At 44.2% G+C, this 18,261-nt stretch overlaps 1 protein-coding gene across 1 annotated transcript; it reads right to left on the bottom strand.

Moving 5' to 3' along the window:
- Positions 1–9,887: 9,887 nt before the first annotated feature.
- Positions 9,888–16,813, bottom strand: PEX19 (peroxisomal biogenesis factor 19). Its single transcript, XM_082406738.1, has 8 exons — positions 16,693–16,813; positions 15,167–15,276; positions 14,571–14,736; positions 14,048–14,133; positions 13,670–13,831; positions 12,763–12,939; positions 12,552–12,596; positions 9,888–12,383 (listed from the first exon to the last, which is right to left on the bottom strand). The coding sequence occupies exons 1-8, from the start codon at positions 16,760–16,762 to the stop codon at positions 12,300–12,302; spliced, it is 900 nt and encodes a 299-aa protein (XP_082262864.1). The 5' UTR covers positions 16,763–16,813; the 3' UTR covers positions 9,888–12,299.
- Between the last annotated feature and the right edge of the window lie 1,448 nt (positions 16,814–18,261).

Genomic DNA, 18,261 nt, shown 5'->3' with positions numbered 1-18,261 from the left:
ATGGGGAACATTCACTTAGTTAATGTGGAAGAAAAGAGAAGCACTCTATAGACTGAGCCCTCTAATCCTGAGGCACACCAACTAGTAGGGGTCAGACAGAAAACCCGACAAAATTTATTTAAAAGGAGCAACAAGGAAATAGAATTTAAAAACCAAGAGAACAAGGGATCTTAGAAGACAAAATTTTTAAATGTTTCAAGAAGGGCACTATAAACTGTCATTCCTGTTTAAGAGTTTGAGGCTAAGATGACTGTAAATTGACCACTGGATTTGGAAACATGGAGATTATTTAAGATCTTGACAAGAGGAACTAAAGTGGAGCTATGGAGATAAAAGACTCCCCCTCTGTGGTGTGGTTTCTGTGCTCACTGCTTTGATAGGCACCATTGCTATTACCACCAAATCAATTGCTATTACCAAATCTTCTTTTTCTTATTTTGGGCTTTCCTATTGCGTTTGAGGTTGTGATAATCATTACCCCTTCTAGATATTCAATCCCACTGATTTCTGTGACACTACATTCCATAGTTCTATTTATATCTCTCTGACCATTTATTTCATGAGATTCTCTTCCTCTTCATTCTACATTTTTTTCCAAAGTGATCTTATCCATTCTTACAGTCCAAACTACTATCCACATAATGATGACTCCTACGCCTTTATTTCCAAATCAGGATTCTCCTTCAAGCTTTAGACTGACATACCTGATAGCCAATGGCACTTTTTAAAAAACAGCTTTGGGGGACTTCCCTGGTGGTGCAGTGGTTAAGAATCCGCCTGCCAATGCAGGGGACACGGGTTCGATCCCTGGTCCAGGAACATGCCACATGCTGTGGAGCAACTAAGCCCGTGCACCACAACTACTGAGCCTGCGTGCCACAACTACTGAAGCCCGTGCGCCTAGAGCCTGTACTCTGCAACAAGAGAAGCCACCGCAATCCGCAATGAGAAACATGTGCACCGCAAGGAAGAGTAGCCCCCACTCGCCACAACTAGAGAAAGCCCATGCACAGCAACGAAGACCCAACGCAGCCAAAAATAAATAAATAAAATAAAAAAATAAATAAATAACAGCTTTATTGAGATGAAATTCACATACCATACAATTCATCCATTTAAAGTGTACAATTGAATGGCTTTTGGTACATTCGCAGATATGTGCAACCATCACCACAGTCAATTTTCAATCATTTTCATCGCCTCAAAAAGAAACACAGTCCCCTTTAGGTATCACCCCCCCCCCCCATTTTCCCATCCCTCACCAGCCCTAAGAAACTAGTAATCTACTTTGTCTCTATGGATCTCCCTATTCTGGAATTTCATATGAATGGAATCATATAGTATGTGGCCTTTTGTGACCGGCTTATTTCACTTAGCATGCTTTCGAAGTTCATCCATTTTGCAGCATGTATCAGTACTTCATTCTTTTTCATAGACAAATATTATTCCATTGTATGTGTTCATCCGTTTATCTGTTGATGGACGTTAGGGTTGTTTCTGCCTTTCGGCTATTATGAAAAATGCTGCTATAAACGTTTATGTATAAGTTTCTGCGTGGACATAAGTTTCATTTCATTTCTCTTGGGTATATACTTGGGAATGAAATTGCTGGGTCATATGGTTAACTCTATGTTTAATCACTTGAGGAACTGACAGACTGCTTTTCAAAGCAGTTGTACCATTTTACATTCACCAGCAGTGTATAAAGGTTCTAGTTTCTCCCCACCTTTGCCAATGTTTTTTAAGTTTTTGACTCTAGACATCCTAATGGGTGGGAAGCGGTATCTCACTGTGGTTTTGATTTGCACTTCCCTGATGACTACCAATGTCAAGCATCTTTTCATGTGTTTATTGGACGTTTTTGTCTTCTTTGGAGAAATGTCTATTCAAATCCTTTGCTCATTTTTAAATTGGGTTATTTGTCTTTTTATTATGGAGTTATAAGAGTACATATTCTAGATACAAATCCTTTATCAGTTACATGATTTGCAAATATTTTGTCCCATTCTGTGGGTTGTCTTTGCAATTTTTTTTTTTTTAACTTTTGGGTTTATTTTATTTATTTTATTTATGGCTGTGTTGGGTCTTCGTTTCTGTGCGAGGGCTTTCTCTAGTCGTGGCAAGTGGGGGCCACTCTTCATCGCGGTGCACGGGCCTCTCACTATCGCGGCCTCTCTTGTTGCGGAGCACAGGCTCCAGACGCGCAGGCTCAGTAATTGTGGCTCACGGGCCTAGTTGCTTCGCGGCATGTGGGATCTTCCCAGACCAGGGCTCGAACCCGTGTCCCCTGCATTGGCAGGCAGATTCTCAACCACTGCGCCACCAGGGAAGCCCTCTTTGCAATTTTTTGATGGTGTCCTTTGAAGCACAAACTTTTTAATTTTGATGGGGTCCAATTTATTTATTTTTTTCTTTTGTTGCTCATGCTTTTGGTGTCCTATCTAATCATTCTTAGCCAAATCCAGAATTATGAAGGCTTTACCCCTATGTGTTATTCTAAGATCTTTATGGTTTTAGTTATTACTTTTAGGTGTTTAAATTATTTTGAGTTAGTTTTTGCCTATGGTGTGAAGTAAGGATTGAACTCATTCTTTTCCATGTGGCTATCTAGTTGTCCCAGCACAATTGTTGAAAAGAATATTCTTTCCTCATTGGATGGTTTTGGCACCTTTGTAAAAACTCAGTTGACCATAGATGTATGGGTTTATTTCTGGACTCTTAATTATACTCCACTGGTATCTATGTCTATTCTAGCTATGTGCCATCACCACATTGTTTTGATTACCATTGCTTTTTTCAGGATTATTTTCTTATCCTGAGTCCACTGTGATTCCATATGAATTTTAGGATTAGCTAGTCAATTTCCACAAAGAATTCAGTTGGGGTTCTGATAAGGATTGCATTGAGTATGGAGATAGGGAGTACAGACAGTCCCCAACTGACAATGGTTTGACTTACAATTGTTTTACTTTATGGTGGTGTGTATGTGTTAAACATTTAGTAAAAACTGTATTTTGACTTTTGATCTTTTCCTGGGTTAGAGGTATGATCCTCTCTCGTGACGCTGGGCAGCAGCAGTGAGCCACAGCTCCCAGTCAGCCACGCGATCACGAGGGTAAACAACCAATACACTTGCAACCATTCTTTTTCACTTTCAGTACAGTATTCAATAAATTACATGAGATATTCAACACCTTATTATAAAACAGGCTTTGTGTTAGCTGGTTTTGCCCAACTGCAGGCTAATGTAAGTATTCTTAGCATGTTTAAAGTAGACTAGGCTAAGCTATAATGTTTGGTAGGTTAAGCGTATTAAATGTATTGGCTTAAGATATTTTCAATTTATGATGGGTTTATCAGGACGTAATCCCATCGTAAGTCGAGGAAGACATGTATGGACATTTTAACAATGGTAAGTCTTGTGCTCCATGAACATGGGGTGTTTTTCCATTTATTTACATCTTCCTTCTTTCAACAATGTTTTGTAGTTTTAACAGTATAGTTTTGCACTTCTTTTGTTAAATGTATTCCTATTCTCCCCCTCTCCCAAGTATTCCATTTTTTTAAAAAAAATAATTAATTTATTTATTTTGGCTGCGCCGGGTCTTAGTTGCGGCACGTGGGATCTTCCTTGTGGCATGCGGGATCATTAGTTGTGGCACGTGAACTCTTTGTTACAGCATGCGAACGTTTTGTTGCGGCACGTGTGTGGGATCTAGTTCCCTGACCAGGGATTGAACCCGGGCCCCCTGCATTGGGAGTGTGGAGTCTTACCCACTGGACCACGAGGGAAGTCCCCTCCCCCAAGTATTCTTTTTGATGCTTTTGTGAATGGACGTTTTCTTAGTCTCACTTTTGGATTGTTCACTGCAAATGCATAGGAATATAATTGATTTCTGTATATTGAACTTAAGTCCTGCAACCTCGCTGAACTCATTAGTTCTAATAGCTTTTTAGTGGCTTCCTTAGGATTTCCTATATCATGCCATCTGCAAATACAGTTTCATTTTTTTTTCCCTTTCCAATCGCAATGTCTTTTATTTCTTTTTCTTGCCTAATTGTCCTGGCCAAAACCTCTGGCATAATGTTGACTAGAAGAGCTGATATCCTTGTATTGTTCCTGATCTTTAAGTATGATGTTAGCTGTAGATTTTTTGTAGTTGCACTTTATCAGGTTGAGGATGTTCCCTTCTGTTCCAGCCAATGGCACCTTAACATTCCCAAATTGAACTCACCTTTGCTCTTTGCTCTACCTTCTGTCAAACTCAAATCTCTTAGTTGCCGCCACTATTCTCCTGTCTTAGGTTGGATTCCCTAGAAGCAGAGTCCAAGAAAGGAATTCTGTGCAAGTGGTTTACTGAGGGAGTGCTCTCAAGTAAAAGCTGGAATGGAGTGAGGGAAGCAAGATAGGAGAGGGGGCAAGTTAGGCAAAGATATGGGTTCAGCAGGTAAGTTTAGCCTCCACTGGGAACTCTTGGCACATAAATGGCACATTTGTCCCACCTTGAGGAAAGCAAGAAGGAATTTTGTACCCCAGTACCATTTGCTGATAACACAATTACTGATTACATATCATCACTGACAATGCAATCCCTATCAGAATCCCATCTGACTTCTTTGCAGAAACTGACATCATTCCATTGGCTGTGGTGTTATCCCTGGGAAGGCACAACCTTCCAGGAGTTTCCAGAAGTTGGTCCTGTTGGCAGAGGGTGATTCTCAAGAAAATGCAGCAGTGAGCTATTAGCAGCCGACACTCACTTCCTGGTAAAGGGGATCTGGACAGGGTACCAACAATGTCTACTACAGTTCACCTCTAGCACCGCTCAGATCCATTTGCTTTGTACATTAAGTTCACTCTCTCTAGGCAGTTTCTCCAGCAGTCAAGTTAGTCACAATTTCTGGAAACACAAGTTGCTGCAGTTGGTCCAGAAACTGCAAATGATATTCATCATCTTCATTCTATGCCACCCATTCCAGATTCATCTCCCTCTTGACTACAACTTCTGTTAGTCTAGATGGCTTACCTAATGGGGTGATCCAGACCTTCATCCCTCGGGGTTCTGGGCCCCTGGAGATCATGCCCTATCAGGCCATAATTGTTTACTTATTCACAGTTAAAACTGAGTACAGTAGGACCAAAAGATAACCCAGGGATCACATGTGCAACAAACACTTTCCTCCTTGCATTCATAATGTAGCAGCAATCCTACCTCCTCATAACAGAGTTAATTCTCCCAGACAGTATGGCAACTTCTTTCTTTGCCTGATAGTTTGCTGACATTAGGAGCCCAGAGTGACCAGATGACAGCCATACCTTTAAGTTTATTGAGATTCTTATGCTGTGCCTGGTAGAAGCATCCCCACTCTGAGAAACAGGACCTCCAGACCCACAGAATTTAAAGTTGCAGGGACTCCTAGAAAGTACAAATTCCTCAAGTGGATCACTGGAAGTGATGTTGAATAGGGTCACTCCTATTTCCACCTCTTGGTTGCAGAGCCCATGAATTCTACCTCTTGGGGATAAAGCACCCTATTATGGTCATATAGGTTTATACTGTATTGTGAAGGACAGCACTCCACAAATGCACCTTCAAAAGACCATCTCACTACTGTACCAGGTCAGAGGCTTCTGGGTGATAAGGTGTTTGGTAGGAACAGTGGATCCCGCTGTCATGTGCCTGTTGCTGTACCTGCTTTGCCATTAAGTGGGTACCTTGTTCCAAGGCATTATTATGTAGGACCCAGTGCTGGTAAATCAAACATCTCTGAGTCCTTGGATGGTAGTACTGGCTCAGGCACTTATAAGCAAAGCAAAATATATATCAGTCCTGATCAGAATAAACTGTTGTCTTTTCCAGAATGGAAAAGGTTTGATGTAATCAACTTGCCACCAAATGGCAGGCTGTTCTCCTTGAGTAGTGGTACTTAACAAGGGGATCAGCATTGCTCTGTGATGCTGACAAGATGGACATTTAGAAATAGCAGAGCTAAGTCAGCCTTGGGTAAGAGAAGAGTCCATGTTAATAGGCCAAAAAAACAGCCTCCATCTCTGCCACTGTGGTGATTCTATTTATAAACACACTGTGCAAGAACTGGGATAGCTGAAATTGTCCTAACTAAATTATCCTATCCATAGTTATTATTTAGCACCCTTCTGGTGAATACTTTCATTAAGTCCCACTCTCATAAATCCACCCAAATGCTCTTCACCAGACCCCATTTTCCTATCTTGCTCCTTCTGGGCCTCTGACCAACCAGCTCACTGACTGTGAGTTCATGCATATCCTTGCCTCCGGCCACTTCTCTCTCCAAAGCGGATGGTCAGGTAAATTGCCTAAAGCCCTACTCATTGAGAGAATTTCCCCTCATCACTGTCTTTCAGGACCACTCAGGAAAAGGCAGTTGAGAAGCAGTAATCCATACTTGGCTTGCCCTAACATGATCAAGCCAAAGCATCCACAAACCAGTCCTGGATTTTTTCCTCCTCTTTCAAATGGTTGAAGGAATTCTTATGTTGCCATAGGCATGAGCTAAGAGAAAGGTATTAGTGCAACAGATGTAGGTAATATGGAGGCCCGGGGCCCTTTGTTCAATTTAACTTACTTGTGCCAAATCTGCTTGGGCTTCTTCCAAACTGTACAATTTCCATTGTAATATATATTGCTATTGTATCCACCCAATCTTATGATTTGGCACATCTGACAATAACAGGCTGTTTATATGGGCAACTGGTCACATAGTCACTTGATATTTTGTGGTTAGTCACTGAATCTCTATCAGGACCTAACAGTATGCCAGGAGATGCTTTGCAATGGTGAAACTTTCTCTACTGCAGGAAGCATCAACTTACTCCAGAACCCGAGAGGTCTGTGCTGGAACTCTCCTACTGTGGATTGCCAGAGAATCCACACACGTATTTTCCTACCACAGATACCTCTAGTACCATGGAATTTTCCGGGTCTTGTGGCCCAAGCAGCAGGACTGCTTGCATCATAGGCTGGACCTGCTGTAGAGGCCTTTCTTGCATTCCCAGGTTCAAAAATATTCTGCCTCCAAAACTGGAATATGCCTACCAAGGTATTGTGCTACTTTCTTATGGTAAAAGACACAAGATACAATAACTTATCTTTACTAGAGAGGATGTCCCAGAATGCTACAGATCACTGGACACCTAAAAACCTAACCAACATGGCAGGGCCCTGCATCTTTTGAAGAATTTCTCTCTCACCCTCTGGAGTGTATGTGTCTCACCAAGGAATCCAGAATACTTGACACTGCTTGTTCCTCAGATCTGATTAGCATATCCTTAATACCTGAGTAGCATAAGCTTAATAAAGCAAACAAATGTGATATTCTACAGAATATCCAGGTCCTTTTGGACTATACTGTGAAAGAGAGAAAACTTAACATAGCTCTAGATCAAAACTGTGAACACAGGGACTTCCCTGGTGGCGCAGTGGTTAAGACTCCAAGCTCCCAATGCAGGGGGCCCGGGTTTGATCCCTGGTCAGGGAACTAGATCTCACATGCATGGCACAACTAAGAGTTCGCATGCCACAACTAAGACCTGGTGCAACCAAATAAATAAATAAAAATAATAAAATATTAAAAAAAAAAGAACTGTGAATGTATACTGTTGCCCATCACTTGCGACTCCAACTGCTTCTGATACTTCTTCCTGATTAGTATTGAAAGAATATATTCACTAGATCAGGAAACTTTCTGTAAAAAAGGCCAGATGGTACATATTAATAGCCACATAATATACCAGAGGCTGTGTCACTCTCCAGTAAAGAAAATACATCTGGCCTCTGGCCTTCTGAGATGGCCCACACTCTGTCTGTGGAGTGTGTTTCTCTAAATAAATCCACGTCTTACCTATCACTTTGTCTCTCACTGAATTCTTTCTGTGATGAGACATCAAGAACCTGAGCTTCCTTAAGTCCTGACACCAGGAAAGGGAGCTGATGTTTTCTCAGACTGAGTGTGGGCTCAACATATGTTTGCAGATGAAGAGTCTCATTATCTACACAGGCCAGAGATGAAACTTGTCTGATGTAAAATTGGTTGTGTTCAACAGAAAAATATCGAGACCTAGTTGTAAGGGCCAGAACAGCTCCTACTTGCCAGTGGCTGCTTTTCTATTCTATTTCTCAGAATAAATGTATAAAATCATATTATGAAGTTACAATGCAAAAAAAAAAAAGTAAGAAAAAAAGAAAATACATCCATCACAGGATTACAATCAGGGCTACTAATTGCTTAAGTTCACAGCAGTCCATTGTAGTCCACTACATCCCACCCAATGTTTGCAAGGACCAGAATGGTGAAACTAAATGAGGATATGATGGGGACCAACATCCCTGCATCCTTTGAAGTTTTTAAGAGTGTAACGAATTGCTGCCATTTCCCCCAGAATGCAATATTACTTTTTATTTACTATTTTGGCACAGGTGCGAGGGCAGTTTCAGGGACTTCTACTTGGGCTCTCTGCCAACTGCCAAATATGTCCATTCTGATTACCTAGGGAAACTGGATAAATGACCGTAAAGTGGATTTTTGGACCCACTGTGAGACAGACCTGGGCAAGCACTCCATTTATTATCTGACCCTATATTTTCCTGCTGTAATTGGGGTGAGGTGGGGGGGTGGGATGCAGGAATGGGAGGTACCGTGATGGTGCTCTGGGTCCCTGGTATCAGTGTCAACTCAGACCCCGTATCCCTGGTTTTCCAACTCAAAAAATTTGGGTAGTCTTCTTTCCCTAGTGTATGGTTAACTAAGTAAATTGTGCATTCAATTGATAGATTGAGTCTGCGAACTGTCTCAGGTCTATAAACTAGGCAAGGAATTGTGACTTTTCATTGAAGTTACTGACCTCAGCCTTCTGTTCAACCATTCTTGGTCACTCTTAGTTATATGTAAATCAATACCCTACTTGACTGTCCATCTATATGGTCCCTAAGACCACCCACGTCCCATTAGCCACCCCCACTTCGACTATCCTGCCCTTATGGAAATTCACCCACCCTGCTTCTGAGAGTTAAGTGTTGCCATTTGGCCTCTGCTATCAGGGCCAAATGCTAGGATCCTATTATCCCCACCACTACCAGGGAAACCAGTTCTTAAACATCCTCTTCCATCAGCCTCCATCGACAGAGACAACCACTTCTTAACTTCTCAAACATGCTGGTGACCCCTTCATTAGTGACTTTCCTTTATAAAAAATTTTCCTGAGGCCCTCCTGAGAAACATAGTCAGCAGGTGGGTTTTCCAGTGAAATATACATTCATTCTTGCATGCATACTTCCTCTAAGCCTTTTGATCATTTTTCATATGGTCTGTCATCTCTACTTCATTTACTGTGGGCCATCGTTTCTCCCAAGCTCCCAAAAAGCCATCTCAACAGCACGTTATAAGCAGCTCATGGGGCCCCTGCCAGGATGTTCCAGAATCATAGGAACATGATTATCACAGTACTAACTTGATTCTTAATTCATTAAACCATCCAAACAATCACAAATTTGTTTTCTAATGTACAGAATTTTGGAACAAAGGGGCACTTCCTTTAAAGTTTGAGAGCAGCATAAACACTTAACATACAGCTTAAACCTAAGCTTTGTGATGGTTATTTTAAGCAGCAAAGGAAGGCTAGAAAAATACTAGAAACGTCCTTACAGTGACACATTCTTGCTGAAGAAAAGGTTCAGTAGAAGAAACCCTCACATGGAACAAGTATAGAAATGTATCCCTTTGGCTGATGCAGCTGTGGAGAGACTGAGGAGGGCCCCAGAGCAGTGCTACTCAGGTGGTTGGAAATTTGTACTGGTCTGTGAACAGTTTTTCACCAGTCTGCGACAAGAATGAGTTAGAAATTCAATGTGTTCAGAAACCATTTAGCATTTTAATTTATTTATTTATTTATTTGGCCGTGCCGTGGGGCATGCGGGATCTTAGTTCCCCAACCAGGGATCGAACCCATCCATGACCCCTGCAGTGGAAGCTCGGAGTCCTAACCACTGGACTGCCAGGGAAGTCCCTAGCATTTTGACTGCTATAATATCCAAATGCATGATCAGTGGCCTTATCCTGCGGAAGAGGTCTGGTCAGTTTGGTGTTGTCAAACTTGTGTGGTGGGTAGCCCACAGTGTGAACTGCGCATATGGAACACATATTGGTGGACAAAGGACAGGATACTTATAAAACAAAAAAACCTGGTCCCTTACCACAGTTTGAGAAGGACCGCTCCATCTTTCCACAAGTCCTAGAATAATTCAAATAGTATTTTTGGAACAGAGAGTAACCTGAGGTCAATTTGTTCATGTTCAATCAAAATCAAAATCAAAATGAATGGCTTGGGAACAAAACTAAGGTGGCATCTGTTTAGGTTCCTGGCGTAAGCCCTGGCCAGGCCAGCAGAAGTGAGAATGTGTAAAGGAAAACTGGCACATAGTTCAAGGCGCAAGGCCCTTTCGTTCTTCCCTCCTTTTTCTCTTTCCTCATCCAGTTTTTGGCTAGAGTTATAAGGAGAGAATTTTGACCATTCACGTCCTGTGACCATCATCACAACTCTGCCTGTACTTTCCCATCTCTTGCAGAGGAGAGGAGTCTCAGATTCAGACCCGGGCTCTTCTGTACTCTAAGGTACAGTAGCTGGACCTTCCCGAACAGCCTTAGGCCTTAAGAACATTTCCTTCCTCGCCAATACCACAGAATGTGTGGGATCTTAAGGGGTGAAAAGTCTTAACCCAAGGGAAAGTGACATGTCAGGAGCTCAAAGTGCCACAAATGATAAGTACGAATTTGCTCTGGAAGTTATTTTCTGAGTCCTGAACCAGGACAGCCAGCTGGTCTGACCAGAGTATCCACAAACATGTGGCAGCCAAGGTCTACAGATTCACTGGTTCCCACAGAGAAAAGCAAGGTCAGCTCAAAGAAAAATAATTTAGTAAACATGTTAACAATATATTACTAACATTAATAATAATACTGTGAAATGTTAAAATACAATACCAATCGAAGGGCTTCCCAAATTGAAATATTCAGAGAAAATGAGGAAAGATGGCCCATTCAGTCTCCTTTGCCGACTGGGGTGCAGACTGAGCTGGGGAAGGGAAATGGTGGTAGAACCCAGCAATGCAATGTTATGCTAACATTCCTCACACAGCAGCTTAGAGAAGCTGAGGAAGATTAGGAAAAGACTTGGATGAAAAACAGGCTACAATCCCTCACTCAGAATATTTATTAGTCAGGAAAAAGGACCCAGGCTGAATCCCACCCCACCTTTCCCAAGCTACCTCCCTGAATCAGTGAACAGGATTCAAACAAATGAGATGTCTCAAATAAGCCAAAATGTATCTGGGGAAGAACAGTAATTCATTTCCTAGACCTGACACTATAATTATATACGTTTGCCAGGGTGATAGGGGGGCCAGTGAGGGTGGTGGATGGACTAGATGAGGGGAAACAGGATGGACCCTTCTTTGTCACAGTTTGGGCTCAGAGAAGGGTTGGAATAAAGAGGTATTTAAAATAGAGAGATGAGAGGAGAGGCAGGGGGTAAAGGAAGGTCAAGGGCTGAGTTCATCCAGATCACATAGCATTATAGAAAGAACAGGGCAGCTACTTGAGTTTTCAGGCTGGTACAGGGAGTTGAGGACTCTGTACCTGGAGAGAGGAGAATCCCAGGGCTTCTATTTCAACCTACTGTGAAAGAGTAGCATTTTTAGATGCAAAAGTCCCCCCACTTACTTTCCCTTCAGAGAATTCAGAACAGTCTGAAGGCAAGAGGGTGTGGTGACAGACCTAAACCCCCAGCCCAGGCTAAGTTTCTCCCCATTCATTCCCACAGGTGCTGCCCAAGAGAACTATAGAAATATAGAGTCCTAGGACTCTGTCCCTGCTCCCCAGGTCCAAGACAGGGAGTAGAGACAAGGCACGAAGACCCTGGGTACAAAACTGAACTCAGTGTGGCCCTGTATAACATTATTTTGGGAGAGGAAAGAAGGTGCATGCCCCAAAAGGGACGCCTTCCTTCACCTGGTAGGTAGCTGGGCCTTTGCTAGCAGCAGAAACCACAATGGAAAGGGTTCACAGAAATGATCTGCAGAACAGGCCTTATTCCTAGAAGGACACAGAAAAAGCCTCAGCTGGTATGGCACAATCTTGGGTGGGATGACAGATGGCAGTGGGCAGACCACTCCTGTAGACGACACTCCTGCCTCAGCTCCCAGTGGTGCTGCTGACTCCAGACGTTCCCCCACGGCTGGGAATCAGGGAAGAAAGCATGTTGTGTTTCACATGATCAGACACTGTTCGCCATTGGCACCTGGTGGGCCCGAGAGATTGAGGGCATCCAGGTCAAAGTTGAGGCCAGGAGGCTGGAGAAGAGATGAAGGGACTCAGATAACTCCTCCTATTTCAGAAAGTTAGAGCTTTTGAAGGTCCATCCCCAGCAGCCACAATTATCACCTTACGTGGAATCACTAAAGGTTACAAAATACTGGAAACTGGGGCTCAGATTAAAGTATATGAGAAGGTATACTCACCATCTCCCCAGCAAGCTCTTTTGGAGGATGGCCCAAATCCTGTAGCTGGAAAAGAAGGAAAGAGGAACAAGAGATAAGACCATGCTATGTGGCCTCTCCTGTGCTCCCTCCTCCACCTTGGCTGGGCAGGGAGGCATCCTTCCAGGACACCTCCTCCACTGAACACGCAAGCAGACAGCAGCAGCGGGCAGACGGCAAGAGGAGGCCTTACCTGCTGCATGAGATCCAGCACCACCTCAAAACGAGCCTTTTGAGTGCCCTCACTATCTGTGGGGGTTTCTGCCTCAAACTGCTCACATATTTTGCCCATGACACTGTGTTGTTCCTGATATTTTTCAAACTGCTCTGGAAGTAGAGATTCTCGGTGAGTCTGCAACCATTCTGGATACTAAGCAGAGAGAGAATGGGTGGGGAGGAAGTAAGTGAACAATGAATAAGTAAGGGCAATAAAATATGAGGAAGAGTAAAACATGAAGGGGACAGGAACATAGGAGAAGGAAAAGCTAAATAAGCGAGTTCAGCATGAGAAGTAGCACTGACTTCAATCAGATCACCTGGCTATGCTAGCATTTACGGTCATCAGAGGACAGCAAACTTTTTCTGTGAAGAGCCAGATAGTAAATATTTGAGGCTTTAAGGGCCACATATGATCTCTGTCACATATTCCTTCTTTTTTGTTTGTTTTAACAACCTTTAAAAATCTCTTCAGTGACACTATAAGCTCTGTGATGGCAGAGACCATCATTTAAACTACTCTTAAAATTGTGCACAGCATAAAGCCAGTAAATCCTCAGTGAAACCTTATTGGAGAAATGAATGAAGTTGGAAATGCAAGAAAGGTTGATCAGACAACAACAGAGACTCACACCAATTTACAGAAAACTAGAGCTGACGGATTTCCCCTTCTACCTTAAACATCCTCAGTATGGTAGCTTTATTCTCTTGGAGATACAACTCCTCCCTAACTCTCCCCCTCCAAATAAATAAAGGAGAAAAAAATAGATGAACCTGTACACTTGAGTTACTCTATCTCTGCAGGCTCTAAATAGACAAAGCAGCTCACAGGAGTTGATACAATGGGGAACAAAGAGGAAAAGCATAAACAGAAGTTCACAAACCTTTTCTGTGATCTCTTTCAGTGACGGGTACAGCACATCCTTGGACAGGAGGTTCTGCATGATACTCTGCATGATGGGGAGGATGGTCCCTTCCCCGTCTCCTTCGTCCATGCCCAGCCCTTCCATGGCCTTGGTCAGCTCCTCTTCTGACATGCCAGAGTTCTAGAAAGGACAGGAGGGAGGTGAGCAAGTATACTACCTTCTTGGGATGCTCACCAACCTTTCAGGTGGGAAAGAACTATTTAAACTTGCCTGTAGCAAAGTAGTCAGGCAGGGACAGACTGGAGATGATACCCAAGAGAGTCTGCCTTTTGAGACTCTGCTTGGTGAAGTGTCTGGGAGTGGGCCCCTTGTGTTTCCCTATCTCTTCCCCCTCACCTGAAGGTCAGTGGCATTCTTGGCTAGTCCACTTAATGTCTCCTTTAGGCAAGAAGTGAATTCTTGTTGGGAAGTCGCATCACTGCCTAGGAGAGATGAAAAGAGCCAAGGTCATTTAGGATTTTAACCGTTTGCTTGCCTAGACTGATCTGGTTACCGGCTTGGATATGGAGCGTTTATTAGTGAATCACTAGCACTCCAAATCTTTGAATACTCTATGGTTATCTTCATAGTTATTTTCACAAATCTACATGGACTGTGTGTCCGTTTGTTCTCCACAATGATACCCACGTTAACACTGTGACCTTTAAAATGGTCACTTTTTAATAATCTTTTCTGTTACTTTCCAACTTATCTCACGCCTTTCATTAAACAGGGTCTCATGCCTCCTCCCATCTCCTCCCCCATCCCATGGCAGTGGTATCATAATTGCTGTCAACTTTACAAAGTTTGGTGTTCTCAAGCAACAATGACCTAAGAGGTTTGTTCAGACATTTCCAGTTGTCTGGGGTCCCCTCCTCACCTACTCTCCCAGCAGCCTCTGAGAGCTTTTGGAACTGCTCTACCAGGTGGGGCTCTTCCTCAGCCAACTCCTTCATTGCTTTCTCAAACTCTGCAGTGGCTTGGGAAGCCAGCTCGCTGTCAAACAGTTCCTGGAAAAACTTCTCTTGGGAGGCGAAGAGGGCATCCTGCAGGGGAGAACGGGGCCTAAGCGCATCTCTTACTTGGCACCCCACTGCACACGGCCTCTGACAAAAGTCACAGGCAGTGGCTCTGGGAAATGCAGTGCTTCCCTCCTACCCACCTCCACTGGACATTCTGACTACCTCTCTTACTGAGAGCAGCAAAAAGGCATCTGACCACTGAGGGAATGGTATGGAGTGTCATTCCCAATCCAACCATTTAAATCTGCTCTTTTCTTAAAGAACTTCCTTGAGATCCCTCTACTCAATCTCAAGTCCCTGTTTCACAAGGACTGAGGCCTGCAAGAGCACTCAGCAATGTGAGGCCAAGGCACCTCCCCCAACTCCCCTCTGGCCCACAGGGGCCTGCCCAACCTCTGCTCAGAGCTGCATGCCCATTCCACCCCCCCATCCCTTAAGTGGGTGGAATTTATACTTTGGCAGTATCTCCCGGCGATCTCTTCTGGGACCCCGAAGCATCAGGGGCTGTGGTGGTAGGAGGGGGTGCTGGAGAGGGTTTGGCCTTATCGAAATCATCAAGAGCACCTTCAGAAACAAGAAACACGGCGCGTATTTGGGGATGGATGAGGATGCAAGGCTGGGGGGTTTCTGGGCAAAGCATTAAGAGAACAATCTTTCAAACTGTCAACTTTCCTAAAATTTTCTCCTTTTTTTGACTCTCCCTCTCCTGACCCACCCCTCAATAAGCCTCCCACTTCCCTCCCCATTACCTAATTTATTGTGATCAAAGGGGAAGAAATCTCTTAAGGTGGAACAAGCATCTCTCTCAGAGCTGGGAGAAGAGAGTTAAAACTTCTGCAGAGACATCTCCATCTATACAGTGCCTTCCCTGCCATTCTTTAATGACTCCTAGAAATCCCATACAGATATCCAAGGCGAGCAGAGAACACAGATGTCCTTAACCCACTGAACTCATTCTGGAGACCTAAAGGGAATAATCTTTGGCAAGAGAGCTGAAGCCACAAGATGTTTCACCCAGCTTCCCATGGGTCCTGGTACTAGTACGAACTGAGAGACTCCATATTACACTCCACGGGAGGGCACTGAACTCTCGTATCTTCCAGATTCACTCTCCCTCCCCAAAGCTCTTAGAGCTCCCTCTGGCCTCCTCTCCGCAGACTCACACAGTCACTTAGCACTTCTCACGACTTCTGTTCATCTTTCCGCCTGCCCACTCTGTCTGTGACTGAGCAAGAGACAAAAAATATTCACCTCTTCCCTGAAAAGCCTGTGTCCTCACCACCATTCTGCTTGCCAGACTCTAAGTGTAAGGGGAGGGCAGCGGCCCCACTCTGGGCAAGAAACAGAGCTAAGGAGGAAAAGTACAGCCACCCTCTTTTAAGAGGGTGAACTGTCTTCCCCAGAGGCCGTCTCACCCTGTTTTTCAAAATACTGGGAAGGGAGTGTGTTTGAGCTCTGACATGATGAAAGAACTGGAAAGGGGCCTGGTGAGAGAAAGGTGAAAAAGGACTGGGAGAAGAAAAGGCGTGTCTTCCGTGTTAAGGAGAACGGAACAGTGCACAGAAGGACGCACTTCGGGCTCGCTAAGAGGTAATGGAAGCAATCCGTGGATGTCCGGTTCGCGGCCCACCGAGGACCGAAGGCTGCTGCCGGCGGGGAGAAAGTCGGACTTTAAGAACTTACTAAAGTAAGGGGAGTTTGGAGCGGGGTAGTGAAACATCGTCCTCTGGGTTAGTTTCCCCTCCGGCAAGGAGATCAACGGTCTGGACCGCTCATGGACCCAAAGCGAGCTCCTCAGCTCCCGCCGCGGAGGAAGGAGAAGGTGACCCAGAGACTATCTCGGGGGTCGCAGGCTCTCCGCCGCCGACCAACCTTTGGAGAACCTCTCCTGCTCCGCCCCAAATACCTCAGGTTCACCTAACCCCCTGAAGGGATCCTTACACCCGACCCCTTCGGGCCTTTCCCATTACGGGCTCTTACTTTCCAGCAGCTCTTCCAATTCCCGGTCGGCTTCGGCCCCAACACCACCTTCCTCCTCAGCCGCGGCCATCTTGCCACCTCCGCCGTGCCGTAGGAGGCAGGACTCCGCGCCCCACCCCCCGCGCCCGCCCCCTCTGCCTCGTGCAACCAATGGCATTGTTGGCCCGTGCCGGGCCGCCATTTTTAAAGGGACAGGAAGCTTCGATTTCTTTTCTTTTCTTCCTCTCTTTCTCTAGGAACGTAGAACCAACAGAGGGGAATTCACTGTTACCTTCTGCCAGGTTTCTTACTGGCTTGGCCTCCTTTCTTTGAACTGCCCGCATTACCTGGCTTATTATTTCTTCCTGAACTGTGGGTAGGCCAAATTGGGACAAACTGCCTACTACGAACAGCCAGAAGCTGTGCATGTGTAATAAATGACGACAGTTAACGGCACACCCAACATGCTAGTTTCCTCTCACTTCCCTCAGTATTTTACTCAAACGTCATCTTCTCTGAAATGCCTTATTCGGCCTCACTAAATAAAATTGCAACCCCTCCGACACACACATATACACTTCCTATCCACTTTTCCTCTTTTTCTCAACACTTAACCACTATCTGACATACTATATATTTTACTTATTTATCGTTATTATCTCCTCTCAAGCCCCTTGGAATTTAAGCACCATGACAGCAAGGATTTTCATCTGTCGTGTTCACTGCTGCATCCCCAACTCCTAGGCTAGGGACTAAAACTTGGGCACTCATTGGCTGCTCTTTGCTCTCCCAGGCCCTAATGAGGCATGTTTCCCTGCAGAATCTAGTGGCTGTCTCTGATTTCCCTGCATCCCATTAAAACTGTCACAGTGCCAAGAATTTAGAACTCAATGTTAGTTAATTAAATCAGGCAGAAAAAGCGACTCTTGGACCTTGGACTAAGCAGGGAGGCAATTGGAATGTAGTGGTAATAGACCTGCCTTCCCTGATCTATCTCCTTTTCTCTACGCAGAACTCAATCGAGTGTAGTTGGAGGAGGCTCAGATAAAGACAACTCCAGATATCCCTTCCCTCCTCTGGAATTGTTCTATTCAGATCTGTGAGAATGCATCAACTGCCTGAGACAAACCTATCTCAGCACTTGGAAGGCATCTGCTGTTGTTTAATATCCTATGCTGGGCACAGTGGAGGGCAGAGAGAGAAATCAGAACCAGCCCTTGCTGTTAACGTAGTTGACTGGGGATTAGGCTGGAGGTAGAATTAGACATACACACAGTAAGTATGGCACAAGGTTAAGTGTCTTATAAGAAGTAAGGATAAAGTACCATAAAGTTTAAAAGGGAGAAATCACATCTAAATGAAAAAAGTTACTTCATGACTTTCAGCCTTAGCTTCCTAAACACACACTTGAGTACTTGTGTCAAGCACCAGTTTAGGTACTTACTCTTTCCTTGACACATAGGGCACAGACTTTTAAAATCATACCTGTGCAAAATCTACTGTGTTCTTCCAGGCACAAGTACTGTGACTTGGGAGAAAACATTCTGGAGTCAGAAGACCTAAATTCCAGTCCGAACTCTGTCATTAAAT

This window comes from Balaenoptera borealis (genome assembly GCF_965194805.1).
Source record: "Balaenoptera borealis genome assembly, chromosome: 1".
NCBI classification, from domain to species: domain Eukaryota; kingdom Metazoa; phylum Chordata; class Mammalia; order Artiodactyla; family Balaenopteridae; genus Balaenoptera; species Balaenoptera borealis.
The sequence above is the reverse complement of the archived record's forward strand: the minus strand, read 5'-3'. Positions and strand labels throughout refer to the sequence as shown.